Source organism: Scyliorhinus canicula, chromosome 16 (assembly GCF_902713615.1).
Source record: "Scyliorhinus canicula chromosome 16, sScyCan1.1, whole genome shotgun sequence".
NCBI lineage: Eukaryota > Metazoa > Chordata > Chondrichthyes > Carcharhiniformes > Scyliorhinidae > Scyliorhinus > Scyliorhinus canicula.
The window spans coordinates 92,142,826-92,160,960 of record NC_052161.1 but is presented as its reverse complement, the minus strand read 5'-3'; the positions used below and the strand labels follow the sequence as shown (position 1 = coordinate 92,160,960).

Here is an 18,135-nt window from a genome sequence, read left to right as displayed (position 1 = left end):
ATCAGCAAATTTGAAAATCGAGTTGGAGGGGAATTTGGCCACACAGTCATAGGTGTATAAGGAGTATAGTAGGGGGGCTGAGGACACAGCCTTGTGGGGCACCGGTGTTGAGGATGATCGTAGAGGAGGTGTTGTTGCCTATCCTTACTGATTGTGGCCTGTGGGTTAGAAAGTTCAGGATCCAGCTGACTTCCGGTGGTGGCCATGGAGGGGTAGGTCGCACATTTGATAGCTCCCGCCTGTAACGGACTTTTGGATCTTTTCCCCCCGGTTTTTTTCGGATTTTATGGGATAAACCAGTGAAGAGTGAGACAGTGAGAAGAAATCCCCCTCCGGTGTATGGAGAATTGGACCAGAAGTGGCCAGGTGAGACGACAAAGTCCGAAAGGGAGACGCAAACAGAGCTGGTAACATGGGACAGCATGGCAGAGAGCAAGGGCCGTGGGGAGACGGCACAGTGGTCGACAGAGCAGCTGGTGAAGTTTGTCGAGGATTGCTTCGCCAAGCTGAAGAAGGACACGCTGGACTCGATTAAGGCTTCGATTGATCAAATGGTTCAGAATCAGGAAACCCACGGGAGAGCGATCCAGGAAGTCGAACAAAAGTTGTCCGAGGATGAGGAGTATATAACCGTGCTGGAAAGCAAGGTGGGGATGATAAACGACCACCAGAAAAGAATGCAGCAGAAGCTGAAGGACCTGGAGAATAGGCCCAGGAGGCAGAATCTCAGAATTGTTGGCCTCCCTGAAGGCAGTGAGGGATTGGATGCAAGGGCGTATGTGACGGACATGTTGGAGAAGTTGATGGGGGCTGGGGCGTTCCCTTGGCCCACGTAATTGGACAGAGCGCACAGAGCCCTCGCGAAGAAGCCCAAAGCGAACGAGCCGCCGAGGGCATTGGTGGTATGTTTTCCCGTTTCTTGGACAAGGAACACATTTTGCGGTGGGCCAAGAAAGAACGGAGCAGCAAATGGGAGAACTGTGAGTTGCGCATTTAGCAGGACCTGGAAGCGGATTTGGCCAAGAGGCGAGCTGGGTTAAATCGGGCAAAAACGACCCTCTTTAAGAAGGTGGTGAAGTTCGGGGTGCTGTACCCAGCCCACCTGTGGGTCATATATGAGGAACAGGATTTCTACTTTGAAACGCCAGACGAAGTAGGGACCTTTATTAAAGAAATGCAGCTGGAGACGAATTAAAAGACACTGAAGCCTTGGAGAAGTACTGTGGCAGCGATTTGTGGTGCTGGATTGTAAAACTTTAAGTAGATCTATGTGTACCTATGGTAAAAGGTTAATCTGTCTTGCAGGGACCTTGTTAGAGGGGGGGGATGGTCTTTGAATTTAATTCTACTTTTTGGGTGACCGTTTTTTTCCAAAGTGATTGTTTCTTCACTGTCTTTTATTTCTGTTGTTTGTTTACTGGGGAATGTGATCCGTTTAAAATGTTTATTCATGTGGTGGGGGTGGGGGGGGGGGGGGCGGTGAGAGAGGAGAGTACAATAGGGAGACAGACTGCTTGGTGCCAGGGGTGGGAGCTATCGAGTCAGCATGGGTCAGCTGACTCTCGGAAGCGCAGTGGCGGGTGGTGGACAGGTGTTTAGCTGGAGCTTGATTTGGGGGATTGGTTTTTTAGTGTCGTTGCTAGGGGCGGAGGGGGGGGGGGAGCTGCTTGGCTGACAGGGGAGGAACTGTTACTAGGGGACAAATGGGAGGTTAGGAACAGCAACAGCCCGAGTGGGGGCTCGCGGAAGTGGAGGGCCCGAGCTCGAGGCTGGCCTAAAATGGGTGATGGCTAGTCGGCGGGGTGGGGCGGGTGGGGGGGGGGGGGGGGGGGGGGGGTTTGGAAGCCCCCCCGTCCAGGCTGATCACATGGAACGTGAGATGACTAAATGGGCCGGTCAAGAAGGTTTGCGTGTTCGCACATTTGAGGGAATTGAAGGTGGACGTTGCAATGCTACAAGAGACACACCTAAAGGTTACAGACCAGACGAGATTGAGGAAGGGGTGGGTTAGCCAAGTGTTCCACTCAGGACTGGACTCAAAGACCAGGGGGTAGCGATCTTGATCAGCAAACGAGTGGCATTTGAGGCAGGGAGAATCATGTCAGAGAAGGGGGATAGGTACATAATGGTGAGTGGAAAGCTGGAGGGGGTGCGAGTGGTACTTGTGAACATATATGCTCCGAATTGGAACGACGTGGAGTTTAAGAGGCGGGTGTTAGGTAAGATCCCAGACTTAGAGTCACATAACCTGATCAGGGGAGGGGACTTCAACACAGTCATTGATCCGGAATTGGACCAGGACAGGGAGGAGGCCGGTTGCGGCAAAGTAATTGAAGATTTTATGGAACAGATGGGGGGGGTGGATAGCCCATGGAGGTTTGCACGTCCGAGGACGAAGGAGTTTTCCTTTTTTCACATGTCCACAAGGTATATTCTCACATTGACTTTTTTGTTCTGAGCAGGGCGCTAATACCGAGGGGGTGGTGGATACTGTAATTGCAGTGACGGATCATGCCCCGCACTGGGTGGATCTATGGGTTAGCGTGGAGAGAGGGCAACGCCCACTGTGGAGACTGAATGTGGGATTGCTAGTGGACGAGCCGGTCTGTGGGCGGGTTAACAATTCCATCCAGAACTACCTGGAAACGACCTGGGACGCTTTGAAGGCAGTAGTTAGAGGGGAATTAATCTCGATGCGGGCCCACAGAGAAAAGGTGGAACGGGCTGAGAGGGATAGATTAGTGGAGGACATACTCCAGGTGGATAGGAGATACTCGGAGGCACCGGCCGCAGGGCTACTGAGGGAGCGGCGGAGGTTACAGGTGGAGTTTGGGCTGTTTACCACAGGAAAAGCAGTGGAACAGTTGAGGAAGGCAAGGGGGGGGGGGGGGGGGGGGGGTGACCTATGAGTACGGGGAAAAGGCAAGCAGAATGTTGGCGCACCAACTCAGGAAAAGAGAGGCAGCCAGGGAGATAGGTAAAGTAAATAGTAGAGACGGTAATACTGTCCTGGACCCAGCGGGGGTGAACGAGGTGTTTAAGGACTTTTATAGTAAATTATATGAGTCCTGGTGGAGGGGCTGGGATCCCCAATTGAGATTGAGGAAATAATCAAGGGGCTGGAGGGCATGCAGTCGGGCAAGGCCCCCGGGTAACAAGTTTTCAGAGATATTGAGCCCACTGCTGGTGAGGACATTTAACAAAGCAAGAGAGAAGGGAGTCCTCCCCCCAACAATGTCGCAGGTCTCGATTTCATTGATCTTGAAACGGGAGAAGGATCCGGAGCAATGCGGGTCATACAAGCCGATTTCTCGACTGAATGTGGATGCCAAACTGCTGGCTAAAATACTGGCCACAAGGAAAGAGGACTGTGTCCCGGGGTGATAGGGGAGGACCAGATGGGATTTGTTAAGGGCAGGCAACTCAAGGCCAATGTTCGAAGGCTCCTAAATGTTATTATGATGCCCTCAGAAGAAGAGGAGTGGAGGTGGTGGTAGCGATGGATGTGGAGAAGCCTTTTGATTGGGTAGAGTGGAATTACCTGTGGGAGGCACTGGAAAGGTTTGGGTTTGGTGAGGGCTTTATTGACTGGGTGCGGTTACTCTATCAGGCACCAGTAGCAAGTGTGCGTACGAACCGACTGAGGTCGGGGTATTTTCAACTATAGCGAGGGATGAGGCAAGGGTGCCCCCTCTCCCTGTTTCTGTTTGCACTGGCAATGGAGCCATTGGTCATGGCCTTAAGAGCCTCTAGGAACTGGAAAAGGCTGGTTCAGTGGGGGGGGGGGCATGGAGCACCGGGTCTCGCTCTACGCAGATGACCTGCTCTTGTACATTTTGGATCCATTGGAGGGGATGGGGAAGTAATTCGAATCTTGGGGGAATTTGGCAATTTTTCGGGGTATAAATTGAACATGGGGGAAAGCGGGATGTTTGCAATCCAGGCTGGAGCGCAGTCGGGGGGAGGGTGTGTTGGCTCTGCCGAACCGCTGCAATTACTACTGGGCGGCTAATATAGCCATGATCAGGAAGTGGGTAGTGGGGGAGGGGTCGGCATGGGAACAGATGGAGACGGCGTAATGTAAAGACACCAGTCTGGGAGCTTTGGTAATGGCACCTCTGCCATTCTCGCCAGCCCGATACTCCACAAGTCCGGTGGTAGTGGCGGCTTTGAGGATCTGGGGGCAATGGAGGAGATATAAGAGAGTGGAGGGAGCATCGATTTGGACCCCGATTTATAACAACCACAGGTTTGTACTGGGTAGACTAGATGGCGGGTTCTGGAGTTGGCAGAGGGCAGGTATTAGAAGGATGGGGGATCTATTTATAGATGGGAGCTTTCCCAGCTTGAAAGCTTTGGAGGATAAATTTACATTGCCAGCAGGGAATGGTTTTAGGAATTTGCAGGCGCGTGACTTCCTGAGAAAACAGGTGCTGGCCTTTCCGCTGCAGCCGCTACAGGACATACAGGATAGAGTAGTCTCCAGTATCTGGGTGGAAGAGGGGAAGGTATCGGATATTTACCAGGAGCTTTCGGAGGCTGAGGAAACTCCGGTGGCGGAGCTTAAGGGCAAGTGGGAGGACGAACTAGGAGAGATAGAGGCGGGTCTATGGGTGGATGCCAGGCTTAGCTTGATACAATTTAAGGTAGTCCACCGGGCACACATGACAGTGGCTAGGATGATCAAGTTTTTCGGGGGAGAGGATAGGTGTGTGAGGTGCGCGGGAAGCCCAGCACATCATGTCCACATGTTGTGGGCATGCCAAAAGCTTAGAGGGTTTTGGCAGGGTTTTGCTACGGCAATGTCCATGGTGGTAAAAACTTGGGTGGCACCGAGTCCAGAGGTAGCAATCTTTGGAGTGTCGGAAGATCCCGGAGTTCAGGGGGCGAAAGAGGCCAACGTCTTGGCTTTTGCCTCCTTGGTAGCCCGGAGACTCGACGCCCCCGAGGTAGAGACCTGGGTTAGTGACATGGCTGGGTTTAAAAAAAAGAAAGTTCAGGATCCAGTCACAGAGGGCAATGCCATGGAGTTTGGAGATCAGTTTCATAGGAATACTGGTGTTGAAGGCTGAGCTGTCGTCGATAAATAGGAGTCTGGCATAGGTGTCTTTGTTATTTAAGTGTTCCAGGGTAGAGTGCAGGGCCATGGAGATGGCGTCTGCTGTGGACCTGTTGCAGCGGTAGGTGAACTGTAGTGGATCAAGGCAATCCGGGAGGCTCGAGTTGATTTGTGCCATGACTAACCTTTCAAAGCACTTCATGATGATGGATGTCAGAGCCACTGGACGATAGTCTTTAAGGCACGCTGCTTGGCTTTTTTTTGGTCCAGGGATGATGGTCGTCTTGAAGAAGAAAGGGACCTCAGATTGTTGTAAAGAGAGGTTGAAGATGTCTGCGAATACCCTCGCCAGCTGATCTGCGCAAGACCTGAGTGCCTGTCCGGGTACTCCATCCGGGCCAGTGGCTTTCCGTGGGTTGACCTTCGAGAAGGCTGCTCTGACATCTGCAGTAATGATCTCAGATGCAAGTTCATCCGAGGCTTCTGGGGTGGAGGGCTCACTCTCTCTGACCTCTCGCTCAAAGTGTGCATAGAATGCACTGAGCTCATCAGGGAGAGGTGCATTGGAGCCGGCGATTTTACATACCTTCATCTTGTAGCCCGTTTTGTCTTGCAGACCTTGCCATAGACGGCGGGGGTCCCCATGGCTAGCCTAGGACTCGAGCTTGGTCTGGTACTGTCTTTTGGCATCTTTGATGGATTTCTTTAGATCATATCTGGCTTTCTTATATAGGTCAGGTCGCCTGACCTGAACGCCTCAGACCTAGACTTCAGCAAGCAGTGGATATCCCTGTTCATCCAGGGTTTCCGGTTGGGAAACAGGCGGATTTGCTTCTTTGGCACACAGTCTGCTACACACTTACTAATGAAGTCAGTTACTGTAGTGGCGCACTCGTTCAGGCTGGCTGTAGAGTTTTTAAATACTGGCCATTGACTTCTTTAAGGAAGATTGAGGAGTCAGTGAAAGGTGGGGGGAAGGCGGGGGGGGGGGGGGGAGGGGAGGTGGGGGGTGGGAAGGAGGGGTTAAGAGCATTAAAATGGGAAAGGCTGGATGGGAGGGGGTAAGGCGGGAGGGGCAATGGGTGTTGGTTATTTATTACATGTCACAGGCTGGAGAGGGGCTGAATGGGCCTCCTCCTATTGCTGTTTTACAGGTTTGAGAAGGGCTGAACGGCCTCCTTTTTTTGTAACAGACATGTTATAGACTTCAGAGGGGCTGAATGGACCTCCTCCTGTTCCTGTATAAAAGGCTGAAGGACTGAATGGCCTCCTCCTGTTTCCGTGTAACAGGATTGAGAGGGGCTGAATGGCCTCTCCTGTCCCTGCATAAAGGCTCAAGAGGGACTGAATGGCTTCCTCCCGCTCCTCTTCTCTAATGTTGAAATGATATGGTATGTGTTTACTCTGCAGATTGAAGAGAAGGAGTTGAGCACAAACTATGTCGTCTTCCTAGCGGTCACTGTGAGAGGATCAGGAGGAAACATTTCCATCAATGAGACAAAGAAGGTGGTTTTGAAGAGATACGATTCGCTGACATTCATCCAGACTGACAAAGCTGTTTATAAACCTGGTCAGACAGGTAAGCCTGGAGCCTGTGAGATAGGTCTAACTGGAAGTGAGTTTGTGCACTGTGTTCATTGAGGAGACCCTTCTACTAATCAGGATAAGGTCCGTCACTAGAAAAGATCCCAGTTTTGTTATCTCACCCAATAAGAGAGGGTCTCCCCTCCTCCTGTTCAGTGCCATTGCTGAATCCCTCAATAGCAACATCCTTGGGGTTAGCATTGACTAGAAACTGAATAGAACCCAGTCATATAAATATTATGGCTACAAGTGCAAGACAGAGGCTGGAGAGAGTAAGTACAAAAGTAACTCACTTATGTGAGGGCCACAAAGAATCGAGCACGAGTTTGTAGAATAGGAAGAAATACCATTTATTTACAATTACATATATATACACAACAGCAGCAGCAGTAATCTCTTGCTGCTCACTCCTCTCTAGCTGGTTCCGTACTGGCCAGCTCTATTTATGCAGGGATTCTGGTAATGATTTCTCCGCTCTCCTCATGGGGAAGCTCATACTCTGTAAGGATTGTGGGATTGCCATTAGTCCCCAGCCAGTGGTAAGCAAGCAGGTTATAACACTTACCTTCTGACTCCCCCAATTCCTTTCCACCATCTACAAGGCACAAGCCAGTATGAAAGAAAAACTTTAACTTATTATTTATATCTGCTACTAACTCCAATTTAGCAAACCAATACAGTTCAAATGGCACTTATAAATAAAGTGAACAATCAGGATTACTTGCATCTCGGTGCAAACCTATGGAGAGAGTGAGACATTTTCAGTAACAAAATGAAAATCCTTCTGTCTTGTGAGACTCAAATTATATGGAAAATTTCTGTTCAACTTAAAATCTTATAGCAGGCTGCAAATCTACTGACAGACCTGGCTCCTCACGTTAATTACATCATGTATATCCCATGGCCTGCTTAGCTAGGTCTAAACAACATCCCTCATAAATTCTCAACAGTCCAGGGAATCTCCAGCAGTCAAAACCACATCCCATTACCAATCTTTCTGTCAGCAAGTAAATGGTTAGAAACCGTGGTTACCCTATCTTTTATGACTTAATTTTAGCTTTAGAATGTACACTGCCTGTATGTATTTTAAACCTGGGTTTTAAATAATAATACTGCCGCAAATATAAAATCTAACATATAACAATTTCTATACATGTCACCCAGCCCTGTGGGTGAACCTTCACCACCTGGGACTGTAGTGGTTCAAGATAATGGCTCACCACAACCTTCTGAAGGGGCAATTAGCGATGGGTAATAAATAATGGCCTTATCCTTGTCTGAAAACCAAGTCTTTGCCACTTCCCATTCCCTTTCTGCCTCTCCCAACTGTGGTCAAGTGGAACATGAGAACCATGCCGGTGAGGAGAGAAAATCTGGAACACCTTTCCCCTGGGGTCTGGGCGGAGGGCATCAATGGAATTTGAGGAGCCGGAGAATGATCAGAGTGTGTGTCCAGGGAGAATTAATGCATCTAGATCTGTTGTTCTGGGCTCTGGATTATGATCTCCGATAGGTGAGGATGGAGATGATCTCAGGGATTTTGATCTTAATGTGCATCTTCCTTTGTCATTCAGTTAAGTTCAGGATTGTGACCTTGAATGAAGACTTCATCCCCATTCAGGAAAAGGTGAGAAACATCCATCTGTCAATCCCTTCATCTATCCCTGTCCCCACTCGTCACTCCATCCATTAATCTCTCCATCCAACCCTCTGTCTCTCCATTCATCATTACATCCACACCTCTATCCGTCCATTTGTCAATTTCTCCATCTGTCCGTCTATCTCTTCATTCGTCACCCCACCTATCCCTCCATCCGTGTTTCCATCTATGCATTCATCATTCCACCCATCTCTCTCACCATCCCTCCTTCCTTCCTCCACCTATCTTTCAACCCATCTCTGAACCCATGCAACAAACTCTCCATTCATCCCTTTATCCATCTCTCCATTAGTTCCTCCATTCCTCACTCCATTTGTCTGTCGATCTCTCCATCCATCCACCTCCATCCATTAATTTATTCAGCCATCCATCCCTCTATCCATCTGACCATCCATCAATCCATCCAAATATTTGTCCCTCCACCCCCCAGTCCATCCATCTGTCCATCTCTCAATCCATTCCTCCATCCCCAGTCCTCCCATCTGTCCACCTCTCAATCTATTCCTCCATCCCTAGTCTTTCCATCTGTCCATCACTCAATCCATTCCTCCATCCCCAGTCCTCCCATCTGTCCATCACTCAATCCATTCTTCCATCCCCTGTACTTCCATCTGTCCATCTCTCAATATATTGCTCCATCCCCAGTCCTTCCATCTGACTATCTCTCAATCCATTCCTCCATCCATCCCTCCATTCAATTGTCTATCCCACAAACAATCCGTCCAGCCCTCCATCAATCTGGCCATCCCTTCTACCATCTGTCCATCCTTCTATCCATCTGTCCATCCATCTCTCAATTTGTCCATCTATCGAATTGTCCATTAATCTGTTGATCTGTCCATCCATCTGCCCTTCCTCCTTCCCTTTCTCCACCCCTCCATCCCTTAATTTGTGTCTGCATCCATCCCATCCTCACACGATTTGTCCATCCATCTGTCTGTCTATCCGTCCATCCATTCATCCATCTCTCCATTGAATCATCTGCCCCTCCCTGCATTCCTCCATCCGTCCATCCATCTGTCCGTCCATCTGTCTGCTGAATCGTCCATTGAATTATCCACCCCTCCATCCATCCATTCGCCCATCCATCCATCCATCCGTCAAATCGTCCATCCATCCGCCAAATCGTCCATCCGTCCATCCGTCAAATCATCCATCCATCTGTCAAATCATCCATCAGTCAAATCGTCCCTCCGTGCGTCAAATAGTCCATTGAATTGTCCACCTCTTCGTCCATCCATTCATCGAATTATCCATCCATCCGTCCGTCTGTCAAATAGACCATTGAATTGTCCACCTCTTCATCCATCCATCTGTCCATCCATTCACCGAATCATCTGTAATCCGGTCCATCCATCCATCGACTTTTCCGTCCGTCAAATCATCCGTCCATCCATCTTTCGCTCTATTGAATCATCTGTCTATCCATCCATTTGTCCAACCCTCCATTCATCCCTCCCTCAATTTATGTATCTATCCAATCATCCATACATCTGACGGCCTTTCCCCATCCACCCTTCTTTCACCAACCTTCCCCGCCCCCACCTCTGCCTCCCCACTGTATCCTGTGCTCAGGACCAGTGTGATTTGTTTCTTTGTTTGGACATTTAATGATCTTCCTCATTAACCAGTGCTCCTGTTTTCTCTCTCTCTCTTTCCCAGTATCCTCTCGTCACTGTGTGGGTGAGTATAAATCTCCAACTCAACACCCCAATGTCAACTCTAGTCAAACCCTCAAGCCAGCTGGACGGGCCTGCAGTTCAAGGCACAGGATTGGTTCGATATTAGCCCCTTGACCTTTTCCATCATTTCCTCGCCTCGGACATTAATCCCCAGGAGCTGCAACCCTGAGAGTTCTCAAGGAGAGCGCTGTCGAGATAGTGAATATGCTAGCCATGATTTCCTTTCATTCCGGAACATTCCTAGCAGTTAGGGAGTTGGCAAATGTACCAATGTTTCTCAGGAAATGAGGGGTAGTAAACAGGGAATGATGAGCCAGTTAGACTGACATCAGTCAGTCAGGAAAATGCTGGAATCTATTCTGAAAGTATTTCTAACAATGCGCTGAGAAAAGTAATGTGTGATCAGGTCAAATCAACAAGTGTTCACTGAAGGGAAAGTCTGTTTGGCAGATTCCTTCGATTTATGCGGATGTAATTAGTCGGGTAGATGGAGGGGAGCCTGTAGATGCGCTGGTCCCACAGTTATGTTGTATATCTGATTTGTAATTTAAAATGTCTGCTGTGAAGACAGACACAAAATATAAGTTGAATGTCTGTGACAGGACCCAGAAAGCAATCGGATTCGAAGGTGGAGGGATGTGGAGCCCAGACAGGGAATTGCAGACCTGACATTTGACCTGTTGCTGGAACCGACACACGGAACGTACCGAATTGAAGTGCTTAAGAACAGGGGAAAACGGGATCATGACTTCAGTGTGCAGGAATATGGTATGGAAATTGCTTGATATGGACATGTGGATGGATTTTTTAAAATAAATTTGAAATGCACAATTTTCTTTTCCAGTTAAGGGGCAATTTAGAACATAGAACATGCAGTGCAGAAGGTAACCACTCAGCCCATCGTGTCTGCACCGACCCACTCAAGCCCTCACCTCCACCCTATCACCGCAAACCCAATAACCCCTCCGAACCTTTTTGGCCACTCAGGGCAATTTATCATGGCCAATCCACCTAACCTGTGGGAGGAAACCGGAGCACCCGGAGGAAGGGCACGCAGACACGGGGAGAACGTGCAGACTCTGGACCGACAGTGACCCAGCGGGGAATCAAATCTGGGACCCTGGCGTAGTGAAGCCACCGTGCTATCCACTTGTGCTACCATGCTGCACCTTAGAATGGTATATCCACCTACCCTGCACATCTTTATGTTTTGGGGTTGAGACCCACGCAAACATGAAGAGGGATGTAGGGACTAGAGGAGATTACAGAGACAGAGAGGGTTGTCGGTGTTGGAGGAGGTTGCAATGAGAGAGAGAGGGTTGTAGGGACTGGAGGAGTTGACAGAGACAGGGGATGGGATTCTGTGATCCTGAGGCTAAGTGTTGACGCCGTCGGAAACCCCATTGCGTTTCTTGACGGCATCAACACAGCCTCAGGATCAGCAATTCTGGCCCCTACAGGTGACCAGCACGGCACTGGAACACTTCAGCTGCTGATCCCGGCGTCAACTGGGCACCGCAGGATCCGCACATGCGCAGTGGCACTGGCGCCAACGTGCACATGTGCAGTGGCTTCCTTCAATGCGCCACCGCGACGCAACATGCGCAGGGCTACAGAGGCGGCGCAGAAGAAACGATGCCCCCAGCCAGAGAGGCCGGCCCGCCAACCAATGGGCCCCGATCGCGGGCGACCACATCGGAGGCCCCCCCCCCCCTGGGGTTGGACCCCCCACCCCCCCCACAGACCGCCCCCCGGACCCTTCCACGCCAAGTTCCCGCCGGCTGAGAGCAGGTGTGGATGGCGCTGGTGGGAGTCGGCTTTTTTACGATGGCTGCTCGGCCCATCCTAGGCCATGAATCAGCAGGCCGGCCGCGTAAAGCGGCCCCCGACCGGCGCCGCGCCAACCACGCCGGCGCCAATTCCCCGCTCTGCGGAGAATCGCGTGTCGGCGTCAGGGTGGCATGGCTCTATTTGCGCCAGTCGCGAGGATTCTCTGGCCCGGCCCCGGGCTGAGGGAATCCCACCCAGTGAGATTTATTGGTGCTGGAGGAGGTTACAGAGATGGAGGGTTGAAGCAACTGGAGGCAGTTGCAGAGATAAGGAGAGTTGGAGGGGCTGGAGGAGTTACTGAGACAGGAACGGTTGCAGGAGCTGGAGGAGGTTACAGAGATAGGGAGGGGTGTAGGGCTTTGGAGGGGGTTAAAGACATAGGGAGGGCTGTAAGGGCTGGAGGAGGTTACAGTATGGGGAGGGTTGGAGGTGCTGGAGGATGTTACAGAGATGGGGGGGTTTTAAGGGCTGGAGGAGGGTACTGTATGGGGAGGTTGTAGGGGCTGGTGGATGTTGCAGAGATAGAGAGAGTTGTAAGGGCTAAAGAAGTTTCCAGAGATAAGGAGGTGTGTGGGGCCCGGAGGGAGTTACAGAGGAAGAGAGGGGTGTAGGAGAAGGTTACAGAGATAGGCGCAGTATAGGGTCTGAAGTAGTTTAGAGTTAATATGTTCGTAGGTGCTGAAGGAGATTACAGATATGGGGCGTGATCTTACGGCCTCGCTACACCCTCGCTCAAGCGAAATGAAGCCGGTGAATAGCGGAAGACGTCGAAAAAGAGAACTGCGCTGGGCACCAAACAGTTTTCGATGCAACCTGCCGGTTCCCATAGGCCAAATCAGGATCTTGCCCTAGCGTGGCAAGAAACCAATTACCGCCATTAAAGCCCTATTTCCATACAATTAACGGGTGTCACCCATTATCCAATGGCCTTCCGTCATTCAGCAGCCTCCCCGGCAAGTGCTCACGCTGACGCTGATTAGTGCTCCTTTTGAAAAATGTGAACCTGGAGGAAGGGCTTTTGTGAGGAGCAGAGGAGGTGAGTAGCCATTTTTGCTCATAGGCAAAGAGTCTAGGGGTGCTGGGCTTGCCACCCCAGTGCTCAGCGGGGGGTTGAGGACATTCGGCTAAGGGTGGGCTGCCATGAAAGGGTGGCGGTGGGTGGGCCTGGTCTGGTTGACGTTATGCATATGTATCCGGGGTACAGGGTCTGGGGTTGGGTGAGGGGGGCCCGCTGCAGCTGGGTGTGCGTGGGGAGGGCGTTCTGGGTGTGGGGCATGAAGGGGGGGGGGGTGATCAATGGGGGAATGGAGGGTCCCGGGGTGGGAGCCATTGCTGTTTGTCAGCCTAACACCCTCTCTCAATGCCTTACGGATATTGAATGTTATGGCAGGGATTTTGGACCGGGAACGTGCCCTAGTGATGCTGCTGCCACGCAATGTGGCCATACACTGGAGAAAGTGGCAATGGCAGCATCTGCAGATGCTCAGGCGGCGGCGGCCCATGTCCCAGTCCCCATCCCACACCCTGAGGACCCGGTCGTCCATCAGGCCAGGGAGGGCCCCAGGGGGGGGTCCTGTGACGGCTCAGGGTCTACAGGCGTCACTGGTCTTTGGAACAGATGATGGACAGCGCGTGCCGCAGGAGGCTCCGCCTCAACAAGAAGACGGTGCAACACCTGTGTCATGTCTTAGCACCACATGGAGGAGGTGGACATCCGCTCCCAGCGACCGTCAAGGTCACCGCAGCCCTGAACGTTTACACCTCAGGATCGTTCCAGGCCTCCAGCGGGGACCTGTGTGGCATCTCATAGGCCACAACCCACAGGTGCATCCAGCAGTTCACGAACGCCCTGTAAGCCCAGGCGGAATACTACATTGTTTTTGATATATATCAGGATCAGCGAGATGCCCAGGCTGCAGTATTCTCCGCCATTTCAGGGATGCCCAGGTCTCGGGGTAATAGATGCCATGCATGTCGCCTTGTGCTCAGCGGGCCATCTGGGGGTGTCCCACGTGAACAGAAAGGAGTTCCACTCCCTCAACATACAGCTCGCATGCAACCACCACATGAAGATCATGTACGTGTGCACACACTTCCAGGGGAATGTGCACGACAGCTACATCCTGGTGCAGTCGGACATCCCAGTCCTCTACGAGGAAGACCCCAGGGTGGGTTGTTGACTCTTGGGGGTAAGGGGTATCAGCTGAGGACCTGGTAATGATGCCAGTTCGGAGGCCGGAGACCGAAGTGGAGACGTGGTGCAATGAGGCCCATGTAGCCACCCAAGCTGTCATTGGGTGGTGCATCGGACTCCTCAAGGTCCTGTTCCTCTGCATTGACCACTCCGGTGGTGCCCTGCTGTACACCTCCTGGAGGTTCGCCCACTTTGTTGTGGTCTGTTATGTCCTACATAACCTGGTACAGCAGCGGGGCTATAAGCTGGAGTTTGGTGACGAGGAACATGTGGCCACCTCCGAGGAGGAGGTGGGAGATGAGGACAAGGAGGACATGGATGATGAGGAAGCGTCATCAAGCAGGGACTGGAGGACGAAGCCGGGGTAGAACTTGAGGCCCAGCCGGAGGCTGCAGGACAGGCGGTAGCGGTGAGGGTCCAGCAAGCCCGGAGAGCCAGGAAGGTCTTTATACTCTCCCACTTTTCCGAGGAAGTGGCCTGGTCCGTCGTTGCAAGCTTACCCACCCACCAGCCCCATCTTCCACCCTCCCAAGGTATGTGTCACATCTGTCCAGGTTGCTGGGACTGTGTCTGCACCGTCAGCGGGTCACTGTTGAGGGCATGAGGGGCTGATGATAAATCATAGAGAGCTAAGCGCTGGTGCTCCTCAATCTATGCTATCGTCTGACCCCTGACTGTCTGCTGAGTGCTCGCTTACACCCACCACCTGCACGCGGAGATGCATTGATTGCGGAAGAAAGGTATCCTATTGGCTGTGCACAAGGGTGTTTATGGTTCAATACAGGTCCCCACTGTCCCGATGGTGCCACCTCCAACCCCTCCCTCGACACTCTCCCTCAACCCCTACCTCCTCCCATCTCCCCCACCCCCCCCTCCCCCCCCATCCCGACCCCCGTATCCTCAGTGAGCCTCGCCGTGCTTTGCCCTCCTAGCTCTACAACTATGTCTTGATGTCTGCCAGGATGCACATTTGAGGTGGAGGCAGCGAGCTGCTTACCTCATCCCGTCGGGCATCCTCTGGTAGCTCTGGGGCCGGTGGGTCAAGGCTCACTAGTTGACGACACATTCACAGCTATGCCGCCCTGTGCTTGTGCTGACCTCAAGACACAGCGTCATCAGAGGGGTGGAACTCAGGGGAGTTGATGGTCGCCGTCGCTGCCCCATGGCACAGGTCCGGATTGGCACTCAGTGCCCCCCTCCTCCCGGTCGGTGACCATAGGGCCCTGGGGTCCACCTGGGGATGGAGGGGCAGCTAGCTTGAACCCCGGTTGACCCTGCATCATCTGACTCTGCCACCTTGGCGATTCCCCAATTCCTGCACCACAGTGTCGACGCTCTCGGTGATGATCATCAGTGACTGGGACACATACCCCAGTGACCGGGACAAGCTCTGCAGCGTCTCGGCAATGCCCAACTGTGACCGGGACAAGCTCTGCAGCGTCTCGGCAATGCCCAACTGTGACCGGGACAAGCTCTGCAGCGTCTCGGCAATGCCCAACTGTGACCGGGACAAGCTCTGCAGCGCCTCGGCAATGCCCAACTGTGACCGGGACAAGCTCTGCAGCGCCTCGGCAATGCCCATCCGAGAACAGGACACGTCCCGCAGAACCTCACCAAGGTCGGCCTGGTACTGGGTGACGTCCCCCAGCGAGGCACACATTCTGTTGAGACCCTCAGGCAAGGCAGTCACTGGTTCAGCGATGCCTTGAGCACCTTCACTTGTGCACCAGGCTCTCCATCCTCGTCATCCTAGCAGTGTTGGCTTCAGTACCACCCATTGCCGGCGCCATCTCCTCCGCCCATAGCCTCTGGGACTATTCCAATCGGCTATGGATCTGCTGGAGTGACATTGACATCTCCCTCTGAATGTCCCTGAATTCCCTAACATCTCCATCAGCCTGTTCCAGAGGCTCAGCGTCAAGCTGGGACCCAGCTGCTTCCTGGGATCCAGCAGCCCTCTGACTGCTGACTCGCCTGGGGGGGGGGGGGGGGGGGGGGGGGTCCCTGCCTCCACCTGATGTACATCAGCAACAGTGCTCAGCAGATTGTGCCCCAGAAGCCTGACCATTAACTTTCCCCACCGAGGTGTGTGTATCTGCATTGGTGAAGGGTGGGGATGACAGCTGTGACGAGACTATAATGGAGCTCTCCTCCTGAGGTGTTCTCCTCAAAGTCAGTAAAGGGGGCCGCCCAGGATGGGCCGGTGCCATCGGTTGGAGGCCCTACTGGAGAATGGACATGTGGTCAGTGGGAGGACTGGGTCAGTCAATAAGGCAATCGTTACTCACATTTGACAGGTCCCCGGGTGGGGCCCGGTAGTTCCTCACCTCTGCGGCATCCGATAGCGTCCGCGTTGGTGACCACCCTATCCTCGGCCACCCCAGTCACCTCCAGAGTTTACCCCTTGAAGGAGGTAAGGATTCTCAAGTCTGGCACCCCACTGCCAGTCTGGTCCCTCTCCCGCCGATTATCTGAGAGCTTTTCCTGAGGAGGCACAGAGAGGGCATCGTTGGCCACACGCATGGTTCACAGTTGTGGAGGGGGGATTGTGGAGGCAGGGTTGGGTTGGAGGAAGGGTTAATGGGGTGGGTTTGGGGAGCGTTGAAAAGGGGGAGAGGGTGGAGGAAGGATTGGGGGTCACCTGTGGCATTGGGGGGCTTTTGCTCCCTTGGGGGGTGTAGGCGTTAGTGTCTGCTCACTCACTGCCCGATGTAGGTTGTTGCACTTCTTCCGGCACTGGAGGCCAGTCCTCCTGGTTACACTCCCTGAGCTGACTGCAGCCGCCACCTCATCCCAGGCAGCACTGGCTGCCCTATGGCTCACCCTCCGGGATCCTCGGGGGAACAGGACATCCCTCCTGGCTTCCACTGCATCCAGAAGTCTCCACAAGTCAGCATCCCCGAATCTTGAGACTGGTCTCCTTGGCGCCATTTTTGCGAGCTGGCTGGGGTTGGCTGAGCAAGTGCAGCTTATGTGCTGCTTGACCTTGTTAGCGGGGGGGCTGGCGAGCGCGGCCCCAGCAAATTGGCTGGCGAGCCGGTATTCGGGACGGTTTGCGCGAGGCCTCGTTAAGTGGACCAATTAACGTTGAATAGCTTTGCTGGCCTCGCTGGGCCGAGCACCGGGAAGCTCACAGTTATTCCCGGTCGTTACCACACTAAGAAATATTTTCGGAGAATCGCGCCCATAGAGATGTGTTTGGGGGCTGGAGGAGGTTACAGAGATATGGAATACTGTAGGGTCTGCAGGAGGTTACAGATATAGGGAGGGGTGTAGGGGCTGAGGAAGTTACAGTGATAGGGAAGGGTGTGGGTGCTAAATGAGTTTACAAAGATAGGGAGGGTTGCAGAGGCTGGAGGAGGTTATAGAGATTGGGAAGGTGGTAGGGGCTGGAGGAGGTTACAGAGACAGGGAAGGGTTTGGGAACTTGAGGAGGTTACGGAGATAGGGAAGCGTGTGGGGCCTTCAGGAGGTTACGGAGATAGGAAAGGTTAGAGGAGCTTACGGATAGAGGAAGGTGTGTATGAACTGGAGGAGGGTACAGTGATAGGGAGGGCTGTAGGTTCTGGAGCAGCTGATAGATATAGCGAGAAGGGTGTAGGGCTGGATAAGGTTGGGGAAAGATAGGGAGGAGTGTCAGGTCTGGAGGAGTTTGCAGAGATAGGGAGGAGCGGAGGGGCTGGAGAAGGTTGAAGAGCTAGGAAGCAGTATAGGGGCTGTAGTAGGTTACAGAGTTAAGACATTTGTAGGTGCTGGGGAAGTGAACAGAGATAGGGAGGGTTATAGGGGCTGGAGGAAGTTATACAGATATAGAGTGGTGTAATGGCTGGAGGAGGTTACAGATATAGGATGCGTGTAGAGGCTGGAGGAGGTTGCAGTGATAGGGAAGGGTGTGGATGCTAAATGAGTTTACAGAGATAGGGAGGATTGGAGGAGTTTACGGATAAAGGGAGTTGTGTCAGAACTGGAGAAGGGTACAGAGATAGGGAGGGCTGTAGGTTCTGGAGGCGATTACAGAGATAGGAAGGGGTGTAGGGACTGGAGGAGATTACAGGGATAGGGAGGGGTGTAGGAGCTGGAGGAGTTTCTGGAGAGAGGGAGGGCTGTAGGGGTTGGAGGAGGTTAC

The 18,135-nt window shown here is 52.6% G+C and overlaps 1 protein-coding gene across 1 annotated transcript in view; it reads left to right on the top strand.

Annotated features, from left to right (window-relative positions):
- The window catches only part of LOC119951033 (alpha-2-macroglobulin-like), a 226,915-nt gene that overhangs the window by 33,443 nt on the left and 175,337 nt on the right, over positions 1-18,135 (top strand). The window contains exons 3-6 of the mRNA XM_038774067.1: positions 6,470-6,638; positions 8,218-8,270; positions 9,966-9,986; positions 10,588-10,753. Of these exons, the coding sequence (XP_038629995.1) occupies positions 6,470-6,638; positions 8,218-8,270; positions 9,966-9,986; positions 10,588-10,753 (409 nt within the window). The remainder of the gene's footprint in view (positions 1-6,469; positions 6,639-8,217; positions 8,271-9,965; positions 9,987-10,587; positions 10,754-18,135) is intronic.